The sequence below is a fragment of the Mytilus trossulus genome, chromosome 1 (genome assembly GCF_036588685.1).
Source record: "Mytilus trossulus isolate FHL-02 chromosome 1, PNRI_Mtr1.1.1.hap1, whole genome shotgun sequence".
Taxonomy (NCBI): domain Eukaryota; kingdom Metazoa; phylum Mollusca; class Bivalvia; order Mytilida; family Mytilidae; genus Mytilus; species Mytilus trossulus.
In genome coordinates, this window is record NC_086373.1 from 26,863,296 (window position 1) to 26,884,347 (window position 21,052).

At 32.2% G+C, this 21,052-nt stretch overlaps 1 protein-coding gene across 3 annotated transcripts; it reads right to left on the reverse strand.

The window, feature by feature from the left end:
- Window positions 1–1,536: 1,536 nt before the first annotated feature.
- LOC134720661 (fibropellin-1-like) lies at window positions 1,537–20,088 on the reverse strand. 3 transcript variants are annotated; one of them, XM_063583062.1, is made up of 13 exons: window positions 19,822–20,086; window positions 18,356–18,510; window positions 16,625–16,757; window positions 15,854–16,005; window positions 14,807–14,931; window positions 14,266–14,388; window positions 12,241–12,702; window positions 11,209–11,358; window positions 10,042–10,113; window positions 8,703–8,865; window positions 3,304–3,493; window positions 2,659–2,753; window positions 1,537–2,321 (listed from the first exon to the last, which is right to left on the reverse strand). In XM_063583062.1, exons 1-13 carry the CDS (start codon window positions 19,867–19,869, stop codon window positions 2,018–2,020), a joined length of 2,172 nt encoding a protein of 723 aa, XP_063439132.1. In that variant the 5' UTR covers window positions 19,870–20,086; the 3' UTR covers window positions 1,537–2,017. The 3 variants fall into 3 exon arrangements, with proteins under 3 accessions (XP_063439132.1, XP_063439122.1, XP_063439141.1); XM_063583052.1 differs by having other exon boundaries at window positions 10,042–11,358; window positions 19,822–20,088; XM_063583071.1 differs by lacking the exon at window positions 10,042–10,113 and having other exon boundaries at window positions 19,822–20,085.
- Window positions 20,089–21,052: the final 964 nt, after the last annotated feature.

Here is a 21,052-nt window from a genome sequence, read left to right on the forward strand (position 1 = left end):
AGGAGTTATATCTGGTTTTATTCATATTTGACAAACACAAAACACATTGTTAGTATTAACAAAACAAACTCTGAAGTGTTTGATGTAACTTGCGTTGTTCCCCAAGGGAGTATATTGGGGTCGATTTTTAAAATGTGTGAATGATTCTTAAGTAAGCATTGGTACTTAATGTTAGGTTTTACTATATACCGTATGCTGATGATACGGCTATTCTTTTTTAACATTCAGGTCTAAAAAAAAAATCTAGAAAGCTATCACATGTGTTGAAATCATGTAAATATTGGCTTGTTAGTAATTAATCGTCTCTTCATTTAGGAAATACCGAAAGCATTTTATCTGTTTCAAAGAAAAAACTTCATAATGTTAAAGGAAACGATTTTTCTTTTGAATATTGAAATTGAGAGTAAATCAAATGCGAAATATTTAGGTATCATTTAGGACAAATTTTTATCTGGTGAACAAAATGTTAATAATTTTTGAAAAAAAAAGGCTTATCACCGACTTAAATTTTTATATAGATATAAAGAATGTTTGTCTCAACAATCTAGAAAACATTGTGTACTGCATTAATACAATTCCATCTTGATTTTGCATGTGGTTGTTGGTATAAAGGCTTGAACAAGAAACTTGAAGACTAGCTTCAGGTCATTTAAGATAAAATTATAAGAATTGTACTTTATCTTCCTCAGAAAATACGAATCACTGTAAGTGAATTCGAAAAATTGGGTTATTGAATGTTAGTGACAGAGTGATACAGCTTCGACTGAATCATGTGTTTAATGTTTTTCAAAACAAATGTTCAGAATAATTAAAAAAAATATTTTACAAGAACTTCCTCGCATAGGAATACTAGAACAACTGCATACAATGTTTGTGTTCCAAATGTCAAAGTTGTAGAACCTTCATCTTTCTGATTAAGTGATGTTAAAAACTGGAATGATTTGCCAGATTATGTAAAAGGTATTCATATGGATTCAAAAAAAAAGTTTAGTATGAAATTGAAAACAAAAACTGTCAACATCACTTCGTCATCTTAAAGAAACTTAAATGAATTATAAACAGTAAGATTAATTCGAAATAAAAATATTTTGAGAAAATCTGCTGATTTGGCCTATGCACACTTCCTTGTGCAAGCCATCCTTATTCACTAATCCACATAAGAGTTAGGGAGTTTTGTAAATGTGTTTATTAAGGAATTTCCGTTTTGAATTTTTTCTCGGAGTTTGGTACTTTGTTATTTTACTTTTAATTAGTATAAAGAACAGCAATATTTTAAACAGTAACATGTATTTGCACTGTTTCCTTTTATGTTATTTACAGTATGTGAAATTTAATCAATACAAACTTTTTTATCACAAGCAAAATAAGTAAGGATTACTACTATATGATTAATTAGCCTGGCTTGCAATATTCTTTAAATATGTGTTTCATTTAGCCATTCAACTTTTTTATATTCAGGTGCCTTGTGCAGGCAAAACGTTTGTTTGGTGAAGCAAATTATGAGCCTGCCGACCTTTTGATGAAATTTTACATACCTTTCATTGTTATGGATATTTTGTTTAAGATACCATAGAACTTTCTGTGCGACAATATCTCACTTTCAATTAACAAGTTATGGAAATTTACTGTTTTGAAAGATAAAAACATTGTTTCGCCATGTGTAACACTAACTTACTTTTTGCATTTTCAACTTACGAAATACAAAAAGTAAGTTAGTGTCACACATGGCGAAACAATGTTTTTATCTTTCAAAACAGTAATTTTCCATAACTTGTTAATTGAAAGTAAATGTATGTCCTTTGTTTGCAATAATTAGAAGAGATACATCAATGAGGGGTCATTAGTAACGATATTTTTTTCTTCACAAAAGGAAAGAGAAACATCAGTATCGAAATCCTAAATTAAATAAAATATATACATTTTTTTCTCTACAATTATCCTGATATATGTCATATTGTCGATGAAAATATTTACATGTGATAGCGTTGCATGTGAAATTACAAAATGTGATCATGAATCACTGAAAAGCGTCTTCAAAATTAGCAAAATTAGAATTCATTAAATTATCCTGTTCTTCTTGTGTTACTCTTAGATAACTGTCATTTTCATAAGCCAATGGCTGTTCTTCTATGTATGTCTGGTCTGTTGGAAACTTCTGATCTTGTGGACGGAAGGTCAATTGTTGTTCCGGTGAAGCACTCTGGTAGATATCATTATCAAACGCTAATGATGGTAACGTGTTCATTGTTCCATGTCCTGGCTTCCATTGAAATGAATTGTCCATATATAATTGTCCATTACTGACATCTCGCTGCTTTTTACTACAAATACAGAAATGTGGACATTTTATTAGAGTTTATTCATCCCCATCATTCAGTGAAGAAGAAACAGGAACTAAACATATATTTAAACTTATGAGCGTCCAGCCAAATAAACTCGATCTCTGATAATCCGGTGGCAACAATGACATTGCATCATATTGTTCATCAAAATTGTGACAATCTTGACAAAGTCCAATCTAAACAGTTAATAAAGTAGGTAGTACAAATACTATACGGTTCTGTAATGGATAAAAGAAAAACATTTTAAGAAGAAGGAAACAGCGAACTACAAAAAAAAAGAAAATGTAATTCACGGATTAAATGAGCTGACACTTACCGATTATATCTAAGTAAAACAAAAAGTACTATAGCTATCAAGACCACCAATCCAACAGCAATCATCAGTAAATACCAATTGTCTTTTAACCATGACTGAAAAGATTCGAAATAAACTCATTATAGTTACCCGGCTTAAAAGCAATACTAGTGTTCATGTTCATGCTAAAAATGTGTAAATAGAGGCACCAGTTGGATATCGCTTTTCAAAAGTCATTAATCGATTGAAAGAAAACAAATCCGGGTTACAAATAAGGAAACACATCAAGTAAAAGAGGAAACTATAAACTGATTTCAAATGATAAAAACAAAAATGTATATAATAAAATGTAGATTATTATTTCTACTGGAATACATATTACAGTATTTACTACTAACGTAATAAACGGTAAAGAATATTTGTTAATATCAAAGCTTCCAAGACAACTTGTGAGGTGGGACAAATTTCGTTGACAGTTTACGAGGCTTACTTTGCACTTTGAACGAATAATGCATGTTGTTGTCCATCCGTTTTTGGGCTTTTGATTTTGCCATTTGATTAGAGACGTTCCGTTTTGAAGTTTTCTCGGAGTTCAGTTTAGTGAATTTCCTTTTTTCAACAAAACACTTAAGTTTGCATTAAAAAATATAAGTAAAGAATGCATACCTTCTTTGACATCTTTTGTCGTTCAACAACGGGTTCCGGTTGTCTTAATTCAGTAATACTGCCATTGTATAACTTGAATGGGAAATCACTTTCACCTTGTGTAATAAGGCTCCTTAATTCTTCTAAGTCTTCTCCGCATACCTTTGTACCGTTGATTGATAAAGATAAAGACATATTGGATACTGTGTCTCTGAAAGATAAAGATAAAGACTTATTGGATACTGTGTCTCTGAAAGATAAAGATAAAGACATATTGGATACTGTGTCTCTGAAAGATAAAGATAAAGACATATTGGATACTGTGTCTCTGAAAGATAAAGATAAAGACATATTGGATACTGTGTCTCTGAAAGATAAAGATAAAGACATATTGGATACTGTGTCTCTGAAAGATAAAGATAAAGACATATTGGATACTGTGTCTCTGAAAGATAAAGATAAAGACATATTGGATACTGTGTCTCTGAAAGATAAAGATAAAGGCATATTGGATACTGTGTCTCTGAAAGATAAAGATAAAGACATATTGGATACTGTGTCTCTGAAAGATAAAGATAAAGATAAAGACATATTGGATACTGTGTCTCTGAAAGTTGATTGATAAAGATAAAGACATATTGGATACTGTGTCTCTGAAAGTTGATTGATAAAGATAAAGACTTATTGGATACTGTGTCTCTGAAAGATAAAGATAAAGATAAAGACATATTGGATACTGTGTCTCTGAAAGATAAAGATAAAGACATATTGGATACTGTGTCTCTGAAAGATAAAGATAAAGACATATTGGATACTGTGTCTCTGAAAGATAAAGATAAAGACATATTGGATACTGTGTCTCTGAAAGATAAAGATAAAGGCATATTGGATACTGTGTCTCTGAAAGATAAAGATAAAGACATATTGGATACTGTGTCTCTGAAAGTTGATTGATAAAGATAAAGACATATTGGATAATGTGTCTCTGAAAGATAAAGATAAAGATAAAGACATATTGGATACTGTGTCTCTGAAAGTTGATAGATAAAGATAAAGACATATTGGATACTGTGTCTCTGAAAGATAAAGATAAAGATAAAGACATATTGGATACTGTGTCTCTGAAAGATAAAGATAAAGACATATTGGATACTGTGTCTCTGAAAGATAAAGATAAAGACATATTGGATACTGTGTCTCTGAAAGATAAAGATAAAGACATATTGGATACTGTGTCTCTGAAAGATAAAGGTAAAGACATATTGGATACTGTGTCTCTGAAAGATAAAGATAAAGATAAAGACATATTGGATACTGTGTCTCTGAAAGATAAAGATAAAGACATATTGGATACTGTGTCTCTGAAAGATAAAGATAAAGACATATTGGATACTGTGTCTCTGAAAGATAAAGATAAAGACATATTGGATACTGTGTCTCTGAAAGATAAAGGTAAAGACATATTGGATACTGTGTCTCTGAAAGATAAAGATAAAGACATATTGGATACTGTGTCTCTGAAAGATAAAGATAAAGACATATTGGATACTGTGTCTCTGAAAGATAAAGATAAAGACATATTGGATACTGTGTCTCTGAAGGATAAAGATAAAGATAAAGACATATTGGATACTGTGTCTCTGAAAGATAAAGATAAAGACATATTGGATACTGTGTCTCTGAAAGATAAAGATAAAGACATATTGGATACTGTGTCTCTGAAAGATAAAGATAAAGACTTATTGGATACTGTGTCTCTGAAAGATAAAGAAAAAGACATATTGGATACTGTGTCTCTGAAAGATAAAGATAAAGGCATATTGGATACATATTGGATACTGTGTCTCTGAAAGATAAAGATAAAGACATATTGGATACTGTGTCTCTGAAAGATAAAGATAAAGACATATTGGATACTGTGTCTCTGAAAGATAAAGATAAAGACATATTGGATACTGTGTCTCTGAAAGATAAAGGTAAAGACATATTGGATACTGTGTCTCTGAAAGATAAAGATAAAGACATATTGGATACTGTGTCTCTGAAAGATAAAGATAAAGACATATTGGATACTGTGTCTCTGAAAGATAAAGATAAAGACATATTGGATACTGTGTCTCTGAAGGATAAAGATAAAGATAAAGACATATTGGATACTGTGTCTCTGAAAGATAAAGATAAAGACATATTGGATACTGTGTCTCTGAAAGATAAAGATAAAGACATATTGGATACTGTGTCTCTGAAAGATAAAGATAAAGACATATTGGATACTGTGTCTCTGAAAGATAAAGATAAAGACATATTGGATACTGTGTCTCTGAAAGATAAAGATAAAGACATATTGGATACTGTGTCTCTGAAAGATAAAGATAAAGACTTATTGGATACTGTGTCTCTGAAAGATAAAGAAAAAGACATATTGGATACTGTGTCTCTGAAAGATAAAGATAAAGGCATATTGGATACATATTGGATACTGTGTCTCTGAAAGATAAAGATAAAGACATATTGGATACTGTGTCTCTGAAAGATAAAGATAAAGACATATTGGATACTGTGTCTCTGAAAGATAAAGATAAAGACATATTGGATACTGTGTCTCTGAAAGTTGATTGATAAAGATATAGACATATTAGATACTGTGTCTCTGAAAGAAATCAATCAAAATCGATAACACTTCGTTCGAAATTACGTTTGTAGTCATAAACCATATGATTTCTTCAACTTCAACTGTATAAAACCAACTTATTTTCGTTCGCGAATACTTTATTTCGCGTTTTACCCTTTCATATCTACTTCGCGGATATTTAATTTCGCGATTTTCTAATTTCTTGATATAGTTTAATAAGGAAAGATTTAAGTTTTATATATTCGCGACGATTTATATTCGCGCTATTTTTCTACTCGCGAATATAAATTGATTTACCGTATTCGGGGGGGGGGGGGGGGGTGCTCAGTAGTCAGGTAGTCTAAGTAGTAACTACTGTAATAACTAGTCAGTCAACACTAAGGTTGTGAGTTCGAACCCCGCTCTTGCGGGTGCACTCGACTCCAATCTTAATTGACAAGGATTGTCAGTTTTCCTATTGAAGGACGGTAGGTTTCTCCGGGCTCTCTCCGTCAATAAAAACTGGCCTCCACGAAGTAGCACAATATTAAGATTGTATACCTTCAGTTCCCTAGTTTTAGAACGCTGTAACTTTCTTTATAAAGGTTGAAAATTTATAAATGTGGTATTTATAGATAGCTAACAGATTATTTTTCCGAATTAATGCAATGTTAGTATTATACAACAATTATATAATAATTATAATGTTAACTTTGTCTACAAAATTTTACAAGAAATTTTCACTTTCAATTGAAATTAGCTTCTTCGTGAATATCCCGAGAGGGTTGATTTTATTATTTGTTGTTCCTAGAGCCATTATCTACAAAAGGGTGTCTCAGACAGAGTTATAGATCTGCTTACCCTTCCGGGGAACATGAGATCACTCCTAGTTTTTGGTGGGGTTCGTGTTGCTTATTCTTTAGTTTTCTGTTCATGTTCACTATTGTTTTTCTGTTTGTCTTTTTCATTTTTAGCCATGGCGTTGTCAGTTTATTTTCGATTTATGAGTTTGACTGTGCCTCTGGTATCTTTCGTACCTCTTATAGATAAAATTTTACACCTGATCATTTATTATCTACTTTTATGTTTTAAGGATGTTTACACTAATTATAGATTTATGAGAGAATTGAATACGGTAGCGAAAATTTGAGACACCCTATTGTAGCTCCTGTTGTGTTAATTAAGATTTCATAAAAATTTCCTGTATAGTTAAAGAGATGATAGAGCTAAATTCATTCAAGTGAACTGACCAAGACTTTGTCATTAATTGCATAATAATTGATTACATATTGATTGCATAAAAAAAATATTGCATTCATTTAAAAGATTATTCTTTTATCTATCTTTATATATATATATATATCTTTTATAAATGTATACGCAGTCTTTAGAAAGTTGCAGCATTTTAAAGGTTGGAGATTGGAAGTAAAAAAATTCGTTGTATTGTGCTACCTTAAAAGTGGCGTTAAAAACACAAAAAATTTAAATTGAGTTTTCGGCGATAATTACGTTGCATAAACGGTAGATTTATTTGAAGGGGATTGTATCCAGTTGTCCTTGCATCTGCTTTTCTGTAGCTGTGTGCCATTTTATTCAACCGATCTAGGTCTAGTAAAAGAACCAACCATTCGAACTTTTAGTATGATTGTTAGCTTGGAATCCAAAATAGCGCTTCGGACGCATTACATTTATATAGTATTGTTTTTTTTTTTATAGCATAGGATCGATTCTGACCGACACTGGTGCTGGTAGGCTATCAGTCCGCGAAGGTAACATCAGCTCATCAGTAATAGTCAGTGCTTCGTTACTGTCATGATTTATAACAAACCCTTTTGAAATTGTCCATATATAAAAAAAAATTATCAAAGTAAAATTGAGAAAGGAAATGGGGAATGTGTCAAAGAGACAACAACCCAACCATAGAGCAGACAACAGCCGAAGGCCGCCAATGAGTCTTCAATGTAGTGAGTAACTACCGCACCTGGAGGCGTCCTTCAGCTGGCCCTTTAAAAACATGTATACTAGTTCAGTGATAATGGACGACATACTTAACTCCGATTTATACACAAGAAACTAAAATTAAAAATCACAAGACAAACAAAGGCCAGATGCTCCTGACTTGGGCCAGGCGCAAAATTACGGTGGGGTTAAACATTTTTATGTGATCACAACCCTCCCCCTATACCTCTAGCCAATGTAGAAAAGTAAACGCACAACAATACGCACATTAAAATTCAGTTCAAGAGAAATCCGATACATTGATATATTTTAAGAGATTAAGGTTTCAACTCTCTCAGGTAAAGTTTATCGGTGGAGGATTTTACTATTATGTTATTTTCTCTAAGATCATATAGCTCTTCAACTGTTTCGTTTTTATACATTCAGATATTCGGTATTGCAAGTTCCTGGCGAAGTTAAATCCGGAAAAGCGCTTTGAATGCATGGAATTTAAGACGGTTTTTTTTTATCATTAGTGTTATTTTAATATGCGAATTTACAGAGAAAAAAAATGCAAAATTATTATTTTTATTGTATAAAAGCATACTATCAATGTCAGAACCACGGAAACACAGTTTTTAAATAAATTTGATAATGGAAACCCAAAACTAGTGTGCAAATGAAGAAGCTTGAAGACCGGACGAGCCTTAATAAACATTGACCAATTGTTTCATAGTATTTGTAGGATTATATTTAATCTCATTATCTATAGATATAGGAAGATGTGATCTGAAAGATATAGATTCATTCATAAGATTAATACACTTCTTTATGCTTAAAATTACTCTGCAAAGAAAAGGTTGCCATATACCCTTGATTGTTTTCCAGCCATTCTGCTGATCCCTTTATTTCCAAAGAATCTTCACCATATCCAGTATATTTATTTATCAGATGTTTAATTCTCGAAACAATCTCCTTTTTAATAACCGATGTAACTTTTTGGTGAAGATAGATCACAAATTTTTCATTAACACCTGAAATAAATTTGAAAAATAAATTAGTAGCTTAAATAAAGGCAACAGTAGTATACCGCTGTTCAAAACTCATAAATCCATGGACAAAAAACAAAATCGGGTTAACAAACTAGAACCGAGGGAAACACATGCTTATTTACGTGTTAAAAGTAAACTCATATAATATAATTAATTTTGTTGAAGTATGATTATCGCTTGAACTTTTTTTGCTTTCTTTTGTTTTCTTTCTTTCGTGATAATATCATAACGTACTGTAAACAACTGTTATATATAATATACAAATGATGAGTATTTATTAGTTAGCAAAAATTCAATCTGCCGACCACAAAAAACAACAACCGTTGTTTCAAATAAAATAACGATATTAACACTAATCATTTCGCACTTAGCATGCACATCAGTGATAGATAGAAATAGACTTTATAGATATAAAAGGTAAATGTCAATGCCAAAATATATGTTGTGATTCAAGATCGTGTGTTGTAAAACATAACCCTTTCACGTGTTAACCGATTTTTTTTATTCTCATCTGCATTTTCAATATAAACTAAACAAAAGTATAGGTAGTACATTACGTATTCACCATTCAAAATGCATGATTCGGGTGACTACGTATTTTACTTATCAGACATCTTCCTGCCTAATTTCAGATAAAGCCTAGATGCCACAGAAAGCGTCATTCATAATTTACTTATCTGGTCAAAGTTTCAATTTATCTCAACCGTTTAATCAGACGTAAGTTGTGCTATACTGCAACTTGATTCATAAACATGTTAGTAGAAATAGATTATAGAGAAATAAAAGAAAGAATGGTCATTCTTCATATGATTTAGCACATTCAGTCATAACATAGAGACGAAGAATGAAAATGCTAAAATTAAGAGAATTAAAAGAGAAATATTTACAAATGAAAGGGCCAATACATATGTGAAAAGAATAAGATGAATAGACAAGAAAAAACAAGATATGCAATAATCGTTGAGAGTTTTGTGACGGGTAGCACCAGTGAGAAAAGCTGATACTGTGACTTGCTACACATACGTACAAAAAGTGAAAGAAGACAGACAAAAAAAAGAAATATGCAATTTACTCGGAAAGTATTATATAATGCCCGGATATGCGTCCGTTTGAATCGTTTCCATAGATCTTGCAAGCAAAAATGTAGAGGGAACATACCATTACATACTATCCCGCTCTCTTCAATTTGAAATGGCAGTATTTGTTGTTCACAATGGTTTCCTCTAAAACCTGTATGACAATGACATAAACCTGAATTATTTGATGAAACGCAAATTCCGTTGTTTGAACAACTTATGTTTTTACAAGGATCGATTGGATCTGCGCATATTGGTCCCTCGTAGAATTGAGGACACATGCATCTGAATTGTCCGATTTCATCAATGCATGTTGCGTTTCCATGACATGGTTGTGGAGAACATTCATTTATATTTTCTGAACAATCTTTTCCCGTAAACCCATACAAACATTTGCAGAGGAAACCTCCAAAAACGTTCAGGCAAGTAGATCCATTTGAACATGGATTCTGAATGCATTCGTTGATATCTTCTTCACATGTTGTGCCATAAAAACCATCAGCACACATGCAGCTATATCCACCATCACTATTCTTACATTCCCCTTCATTTTTACAAATTCTGTCTTCGCATTCATTGACGTCATATTGACAAAAAGGTCCATTCCAGGCACCTGGACACAGGCAATGAAAGCTTCCATTTGTGTTTACACAAATTCCGCCATTACGACAAGGACTACTGTGACATTCATTTATATCAAGGTCACATACGTTACCTGAGTAACCCTCTGTACAATAGCACATAAATGAACCGACTAGATCATAACAAGAGCCATTATTGAGACATGGATTTCCTGAACATTCATCTATCTCTTTATTGCAAAGATTTCCGGTATAGCCCAGCTTACATTTGCAATCAAACCCATTAATTTTATCTTCACAAACGCCCCCGTTGAAACATGGGAAACTAGCGCATTCGTTAATGTCATCTTCACATTTGGATCCAGAAAATCCACCAGCGCATGTGCATATAAACCCACCATCAGTGTTCTTACATACCCCTCTATTTTTACATATATCGTCTTCGCATTCATTGACGTCAGATTGACAATTTGAGCCATTCCACGCATCAGAACACTGGCAATAATAGCTACCATGTGTGTTAACACACATTCCGCCATTAAGACAAGGGCTGCTATCACATTCATTAATGTCAATATTACAGAAGTCACCAGTCCAATTTGCAGTGCAGAAACACATAAATGCACCAACTAAATCGTAACAAGAGCCGTTATGAAGACAAGGATTACCTTTGCATTCGTCAATCTCCAGTTGGCAATTCAATCCAGTGTAACCTTTCTCACATTCACAAACGAACCCATTTATTCCATCTTGACACATTCCACCGTTTAAACATGGAGAACTGGAGCATTCGTCAACATCGACTTCGCAGAGCTGTCCTGGAAAGAGAACCAGAAATTAATCAAAAGAATGTTCATGATCTTTCAATATACTATTTATAGTCCTGTAGAAAAAGTGATATTAGCAAATTAAAAAAAATATCGAATTTCAATGAAAATTTAAAACGGGAAGTCTTTGATCATATGGCAAAATCAAAAGCTCAAACTCACCAATCGAATGTAAAATGTCAAAGTTAACAATCACTACATAAGACTAACCTCAACCGAAAGGTCGTTAAAAAGTATACATATGGACATTAAGCAGTAGCATAAGGACTTGAAAAAAACATGGAAAACTCGATTTATTCGAAGACGGATCTGGTGGATCTGGTGTCTGGAAAAGTTATATGTGTGATATATTTTTAGAAATAATACTTGGATATGATCATATTGAGATGGTATTGATCTTGCTTGACGGAGTAAACGACAACTAATCATTTTATACTGATCTTTTAACTGATAAGTTTTCAACCTTCTTGCTTCCCCTTAAGGCAAAATTATGTTCATCTCCTCACATATAAAAAAGATTAAGAATGTATTATGTAATGCATCGATACTACTTAAATCGAAAAGAGCTTATAGACAAATAGTTGGATAGAAACAAAATGTTTTGACGAACTTATCAATAAGACTTAAAATATGACGGATGGTGTTTTCACCTACCTGAGAAACCCGCTTCACATGAGCAAAAAAATGACAGATGGTGTTTTGCACCTACCTGAGAAACCCGCTTCACATGAGCAAAAAATGACAGATGGTGTTTTGCACCTACCTGAGAAACCCGCTTCACATGAGCAATAAAATGACAGATGGTGTTTTGCACCTACCTGAGAAACTTGCTTCACATGAGCAATAAAATGACAGATGGTGTTTTGCACCTACCTGAGAAACCCGCTTCACATGAGCAATAAAATGATCCATTTGTATTTTGACATGTTGAGTTTCCATAACAGTTAACATGTTCACACTCATCAACATCGTCTTCACATTCAGTACCAGTCCAACCATCTGTACATTGGCAATGAAAACTACCAATCGTGTTTTTGCACTTGGAATTGTGTTGGCATTTATCACTTTCACATTCGTCTACATCACTCCCACATAGATGACCACTCCAACCCTTAGCACACTCGCAATGAAATATGACGTCGTTAGGGTCCATGACGCAAGTGCTGTTATTCAAACAAGGATTTCTCTTACATAAATCAGTTAAAGAGTCACAATCGTCACCACTGTAACCATATGGACACGTACATCTGTAATCGTTTATAAGGTCTACGCATGTCCCGTTGTTCTTACAAGGAAAACTGGCACACTCGTCTATTTCATTCTCGCATTGTACACCTAGAATAATATAGTTAATGTATAGGTTTCAATACAAACATACTAAAATCTTATGGCTGTAGACTGCAGATTAGGAATCAATTATCATTGAAAGAAAATTTAAATATTGAAAACATATCACTATTCATAAGCGGTAAAATAACAAAAAAACTCAGAGGAAAATCTAAAACGAATAGTCCGGTTATCAAATGGCAAAATCAAAAGCTCAAAAACATGTAACGAATGGATAATTACTGTCATATCCCTGACTTAGTACAGGGGTAACGATTGGATAATTACTGTCATATCCCTGACTTAGTACAGGGATTTTCTTATGTAGAAAATGGATGTATCTTTTGTTAAAAATGGTGGACTAAGCAGATACTGAAAAAATAAACTACATCTCGAGGAAGCAAACCACCTAAGAGTAAAACAAATCAAAAAGAAACTTAAAACATAAACCTCCAATCTTTTCTATAATATCGAAACCAAATTCACACAAAATTTTAAGAGCAATGATCATCAGCTCAAAAAAAATAATGTGAGCAGAAAAATATCTAAATATATATGTAGAAAAAGTGACTGTGGGTTATTTATTTTTCGGTTTAAGTACATTTCTTTTCGGATCGCAGTTTTCCAAAAAACAGAAATATGACCAACGTACTTGACAATATGCTGATATGCACAAGTGTTGCGGTTCATATTTCAACTTAATTTCAAGATAATACTTATCTCATCTTAAATTACGTTTGGAAAAAGAAATCTTAAAAGGTCAAACATCTATATGCATGCTCCAGAAAAGGACAATTTTCCTCCTGTATGAAAGTAGACTGCCACTTTGATTTCAATAATCATGTCATAGTACCTTATTATATAAGTGTTCAGAAAAATATTAACAAAAATACCGAAAACCAGGGTAAATTCAAAAATTGGCAGTTTATAAAATCTGACAAAATGATACGCTCCACCAGCTGAGACATATAATGTATTATATGTCACTGGATCCACTATTAATGAAAGGAACGAATAGAAAAACAATGGTCATGTTTTTGATTGATGGAAATAGGTTTCACCATGTTGATATAGCTAGCTTAACCTCCCACTTGAGTGACAGTTGTTTATAGTTCCTTTTTATGTACAAATTTGGAAAGGGCAACCAAAACAGACACAATTGGTTAACGTTAAAATAATTTGTATCCTAAAGACAAAACTGTGTTCACATGTTTTAACCACACACAACACAACTGACTTTAATTTTCAAACAAACATACAAAGACATCTGTCAAAGACCAAACAAACCGGGGTTTGTAGTTGATAGTATATACAGCATATTAAAACATGATTACATATAATGTTTTCCCGAAAAAGTAAATGTACAAATAACGTATCTATATATCTATCTGGTTTTGGTACTTTCCGATGATCTTTTTGAGAAAAAGGACGAGACGTTCTTTGACAAAAGCCTGATTCTATTTTTTTTAAAGTCATCGATCATCATCTGTGTTGTTTGATTGTTTATTTATTTATGTTTACCCCGCATCTATTATCTATTCAGATTCCGGGAATATAAGATATGAAACTTACCTGCATAACCTTCTTTACAAACACAAAGATAGGTGCCCATGCTGTTGTGACATGTAGCCTCGTTTTTACACGGTCCGCTCACACAAGCATCTTTCTTTACGTTACATTCTGATCCAGTCCAGTCTGCAATGAGTGTTATATTCGCAATATTTTCCTATATATTACTCAAAGTTTAATAAATTTTTAAAACTTAGCTATGATGATATTTGTTTGCCAGTTGGAGCAACTACATATTGAATAATCAATTAGATTTCTGTGCATGTGTATAATTATAATTATTTATATTAGTATCATGTTTATTAAATTTTATATGTTTTGGAAAGGATTATGTTTATCTTTTTCTTCAAAGTGATATCATAGTCATTGCTGTAAAAGTATTTGTTTACCATGTATACCTTTGGTATTTAGTATGATAGATATTATAAATGCCAATATGTACATTGGGTCAGAAAATGGAAAATAAAACATTATCGTCAGTAAGGTCAGGAGGGTTGTTATCAATTTTTAATTATCATTTGCAACTTCGATAAAAACGACGAACCTGCAGTACATGTTTTGGCGCCATTTAATTTGTTACAAGTATATTTTTCAGAAGGTTTACAATATATGTCACATCCTCTTCCATAATAATCAGGATCGCAATATACCTTCATCTGAACCGTCATTCTACAAGGAAACACAACATAATTTAGAGAGCAGATCTCATAGTTGAAAATCTTAAAACGGGAAAGGAAAGAAACTGCATTTCTAAAAGGTTTTCTGATATGTGTTATGACAAGCAGTGTCTTACACAATTTAATGTCATAGAGCGATAAGAAACCTCTTTAAGATTGACTTTCTGATCAACAAATAACGTCATTTATATATCCTCCTTTTTTGTGAGTACTTGCATCTCAACTATATTCCTGACAATTAGAAGGTACAGATATAACATATAAGATTTGGTTTATGTCGAAATCACTTTCGCTTTACAATTCAAAACATCTATCACAAAGTTGAGCGAAAAATTTAAGTCCTGTTTTTTTAATTTGATGTCTTGCTGTGATCGTAATTCCATGTCTTCATTGCAAAAAGACCATCGACCATTCAGCCATCTTTGACAAATAATTGCACAAAGTAATTTTGACCACTGACGTTTTCTTAGTCACACATAGACAAATTTTGCTAACGTGAATTTCACATGAATCTTACGTGAAATTCACGTGACATATTTAACCGTGAAGATCACCTCAAACAAACTTATACGCGAAACTCACGTGAAATGAGATTTACGTGAACCTCACGTGCAATGAAATAAATATGAAACGAGGTTACATTAATCATTTTTCGTATGAATTTTACGTGAACGTTACCAAAAAAATGGGACTTTTTGTGATTTTGATTAAGTTTGAAAATTTGGATTTTCTTTGAATAATTCAATTTTGCTTTAACACGAGATTGGGCTGATTCAGACGTGTTAGAATTTAAATTAATGATTTAGATTTTTAGCCTTCAAATTATGAAACCATTTCAGTAGAAATGTCTTACTTAAGGGAACACACAGTCAATTGTTATACACATATGTATTTGCTACTTTAGTTTTACTTACCTCACCCTGTGTGAAAGATTCAATGTGGTTACTGTCGCCGTTGTTTCATTGTAATCCGGGTTATATTTAAAGTAGTATTTCGCCATAAAATCTACATAATCATCGCGGTTATCATCATCGTCGTATATATCTATCTTTAATTTACATGATCCCTGAAATAAAGATGACAAACTGCTAACAATCTTCTCACGAGATACTGATATTTGTTGGAATATTGCTACCCGAAATTTATAAGCCGGTAAACTGGGTGGAAATTTTTTGGAACTTCACTTGCATCAGTTTCATACAGATTTGATAAATCTTCTATTGGTTTGAATCAGAACATGTTTATAAAGAAAACGTACCTAACATGTTTAACCCCGCCATATCATTTATGTATGTGCCTGTCCCAAGTCAAGTCGTTTGTTTATGTGTGACATTTTTGTTTTTCGTTCATTCTTTAAAATAAATAAGGCCGTTAGTTTTCTCGTTTGAATTGTTTTACATTGTCTTATCGAGGCCTTTTATAGCTGACTATGCGGTATAGGCTTTGCTCATTGATGACGGTCGTACGGAGACCTATGGTTGTTCATGCCTGTCATTTTGGTCCCTTGTGGACAGTTGTCTCATTGGCAATCATACCACATCTTCTTTTTTATATATATATTAGCTATAACATACAAAAATTGTATTCAAAATGTCACTAATAATACAAATAAAATGGAGGGTCCATTTCCAAATTGGATATGTCTAATTGCAAAGTTATAAAATAATATAGATTATTATACTTACACTCCAACTATTAAAGGAAAATGTCTTTGGATTTGAAGAAGAGCCGAGCCTACTTCCAAATGTAAAGGAATTTTTGTTAAAAGTTGTAGCTGTACTCCAACGCCCAAACCCACACACGTGTGTATTTTGTGGTCTGAAATGAAAAAAAAATATACATATATACATTCTTTCGTCAAAGCTGAGAAGTAAAGAAAATTGACAAATCCGACCTGTATACTTTTTCATTATGCATTTAATTCTTTCTCATGCACTCAAAGTAAATACAGCAATACACACTGCTGATGGTCCATATTTATGTGCAGACGCACGCTACTCATTCTAAATTGCAGTTTCACAAACCCATAACTTCATGATTTAAATCGAAGTAAAATCGCCGATATTAGAAGAACGGCGGCATGATCACATATTAGTAGATTATGAACGAAAGAGTTTACTTTTAGAAACTGCGAAAAATTCTTCGGTACGATATTTTCCTTTATTGTTTTGTTCGTACTTTGTTTTGTTATCCTTTATACCGTTATTACAAATTGTTTACACATCATTGGCTTTCAAATGTTTAGCATTGAGCGTTCATGATGAAGGTAAATCCAGAAAAGCACTGCTTCGGACGGATGAAATTTATAAAGTGTGGTTTTAAAGAATTTGATATTCATGACTTTGCTCGATTATGTTGAATATTCATGATTTTGCTCATCTTTATCAAATATTCATGACTTTACTCGTCTATATTAAATATTCATGACTTTACTCATCTATATTAAATATTCATGACTTTACTCATCTATGTTGAATATTCATGACTTAACTCATCTATGTTGAATATTCACAACTTTCTGAGGTTGACAAGATGACTGCATGCATGTTTCTTACGTTTATTTTTTTGGCAAGACCGTATTTTGTAAAGTTTGCTTTGATATCTAAGTTGACATGGACTCATTTTCATTATCATGGATATGACATGACGCCATTGACATACTAATAATTATATGTTCATGAGCGTCAACCATGGGTTTAAACGACAAAACATTGCACCTTAATTCACTTAAAATATGCGGATTAAAATAAAGACAGTTGATGTTGAAGGTTCTTTGATGGACAATGTCCGAATTATGACGAACCAAAGTGCTTGACATAATTACTACAATCCGGAAGTTATTAGTTGACTGATAAGTCATTTCTATTTACATTAATACAGATTTCTGAACAAAACATTTTCTATACCTCCAGTGTATAAATGGACAAAAATAAAGTTGTGCAAAGTAAGAAATGTTTTGAAAATTGTTTGGTGTTCATCATTTGTGTCTTTATTTTTATTAGTGCAAACAATCTATTCTTCAAAAAGTCGTCCTAAATAGTTTAGTTGCACAAAAGGATATTTGGTTGTGTTACGAATTCTTAATCTGTTAGTGTATAAATAGTTTTTTACTGTTTGTAATTTGTTTCTTATTTTTTGTACTTTACATTGTTTGTTTTTTCTTCTTCTACTACTAATGTTAAATCGTGTCAATGTATCATGGCATCTTTAATATACTTCTTCTTATAATATAATTTTACAATCCAGAAAAGAAAAAGAAAATTGAGAAGAAAAAAAACCTCGCAGATGCAGCGAAACAGTTTGAAAGTTCAATGTAAATTAAATATTGACAATTTAGTCCAAATGCACTCACTTTGAAAGTGCCCGCGCCATTATTCTTTGTTTACTTGCATATCATGGGCAACATAAGTACCTACCCATTTATAGTATCTAGACATATTATAAATCTATGGTCGCAATCAGAGCCTCTTATAAAGAACTTCCCGTCACAATAATGATTGTTAGCTCCTTTTCCTCGACTGTTACTGAAATCGACCAATTTGAGCCATAGCTTGCCTCCACATTCGATCTCCTACAAAATGTGTTTTGTGAGACAAATATATAAAATTCTGGTGTTTATGATTTCCCTATATTCATTCTAATGTTATGCCTTACACTGCATATCCTTAAATTTTCAGTGGCATATTTTCTAGCGAACTGTGACAAAATTGCGGGTCTCTCAATATAATTATGGTAAAAAACGTTCAAACTAAAAAGGTTTGTTGTGGTATTGTTGGTGTTCTATAAATTATAGACTTTTTTTTTTGGTTTGTTTTTCTTTATTGGAAAATATCTTTGTGGGTTTGTCCTCGGCTAATCAACTTTAATTGTCACTTTTGGTTTTTCTTCATTTTTTAATACTTTTCAAAATTTGTATCCTATTTTCTTTACGCATGTTCCAGGAAATACTCTAAACACACATATACTCCCCCCCCCCTCCCCCCCCCCCCCCCCCCCACTTCGATCCTTTTCACAGATATTGTTAATGTCTGCGTTGCCTTTTTCACAGATTTTTATTTAAGATGCTATGCAGTACTTATATATATACATGTTATATCTTATGGTTTCTTACAGTTAAGCCATGAACAGCTGAAATCTAAATCATGTTATATCTGTATCTAAAATGAAATAAAGCAGCTTCCTTCTAGCGTATTTCTTATGAATAGCAATATGTGTTTCTTTTTTATTTATCAATTTTTCATGTAAACATTCTACTTTATTAGTTTCTCTCTATACATGTATAGTATACATTTGACTCTTTTTGTATCTACTCATATTTCTCTGATCTCTAATAGAATTAACGGTACCAATTTTCTTGCACCAGATGCGCATTTCGACAATTCATGTCTCTTCAGTGATGCTCGTGGTCAAAATATTTTAAATCCAAAGCTTATATAAAAGATGAAGAGCTATAATCCAAAAGGTCCAAAAAGTATAGCCAAATCCGTGAAAGGAATCATAGCTTTGTATGAGGGAGATACTTTCCTTAATTTTTAATAATTTCTAATATTTTGTAACAGCAAATCTTAATAACACAAAAAATCCGTCTTTTCATGCCATATTTCATGTAATATTTTCCCACAAATTGACTTTGATGCAATAATTAGAAACAAGACTGCATCATCAACAAATTTAAGATATATGTGATTCGTAATATACATTTCAGACAAAATTATATTACATGCAACATTAAACATTCGCAGATGGTAAAACTATTTCTAACAAAGCGGTGACATTTTACAAATTCTAAAATCATGTTTATGCTCATTATATCACTTAAATATTTTAATCTGTAGTAAATTAACAAGATGTAATAAAGAAGAAAAATAAATACTTCACTCACCACCATAAATAAACACAAAATTATTGAAAACAAAAACATCCATTCCATGTTGATGAAACTGTTAAATTGAGGTCAGAAATTAAGATTCACAATTATCTCTTAACAATCATATTTATTTAAGTGTACGCTATTTCCTGTCATCCAATTTTAAAAATTCCGTATGTACTCCATAAGTGGAAAGCCGTTATAACTGGATTATCATGTTTTTCATCGGATGACAACTTCGCTTTTGTTTATTCGTGTCAGAGGCTGAGGTTAGAGGTCAAAATATTCTGCGTGTAAACCGATATGATCTGATTTTATTAGTCATTACTTGGGTTTGTTTTTGTTGACTTGAGAAAAATCTCAAGTACACATTAAATTAGTTTCCGATGTTTCCATGCATGCCTTTTACTATGCTATGACTCTACATACAAAGTAATAGCAATCATTAGTAAATGCAAAGACTATAATATAATATCATTCATTGAGAAATGACACTTGATAAATAAAATAAGAAATATACATGTGGTAAATTTAGTGAATAAAAATTAAAACAGAGTTTAAATATGATTTAAAAAATTGTCAATAAGAAAAACCGGATTCAATTATTTATAAATAAAAAAAACGTCAATGCATATACGGTCATATTCGGTTACTCGGATTCAATCGTACGACAATAAAAATAGCCTGACTTTTTACCATTCAAGATTTCAATGGTTAAATGAGGTCCTTCCCTTTTCTCCATAATCATAAGATTTTATGTTGTGATATCACCCAATCGATATGTGTGTTCCATATTCTTCAAAATATTTCATTATTTAACTTAATCTTCATATAAAAAAAACATGCAGACAGAAAACACAATCCTTTACGTATCGGGCTCAAGGCCGACTTCCACATATACGATCTTTTTTTTTAATATTTTGATATATAAAGTTAGATAGTAGCAATTTTAAACAAGCGAGAAGGTTATATCAATAGTTTACAGTCAGTATATCTCAACTTCATCATACCTGAATAAGAACATTTCCATACAACCCGGCGGGCGACATACTATTTATTTGCCAGCTGAATATGAACTTTCAGAAGTTATTGATCAGTCAATGGTGCATAAAAATCTTCTTGAAATTCCTATTAAATTATCCCAAACACAGACACTTGTCTCAGAATTGTTTCCCCTTTATACCTTAATATAACATATATGAGGGAGGGTAGGAGGGTCCTGATCCCGAAATCCCGAGTTTAAAAA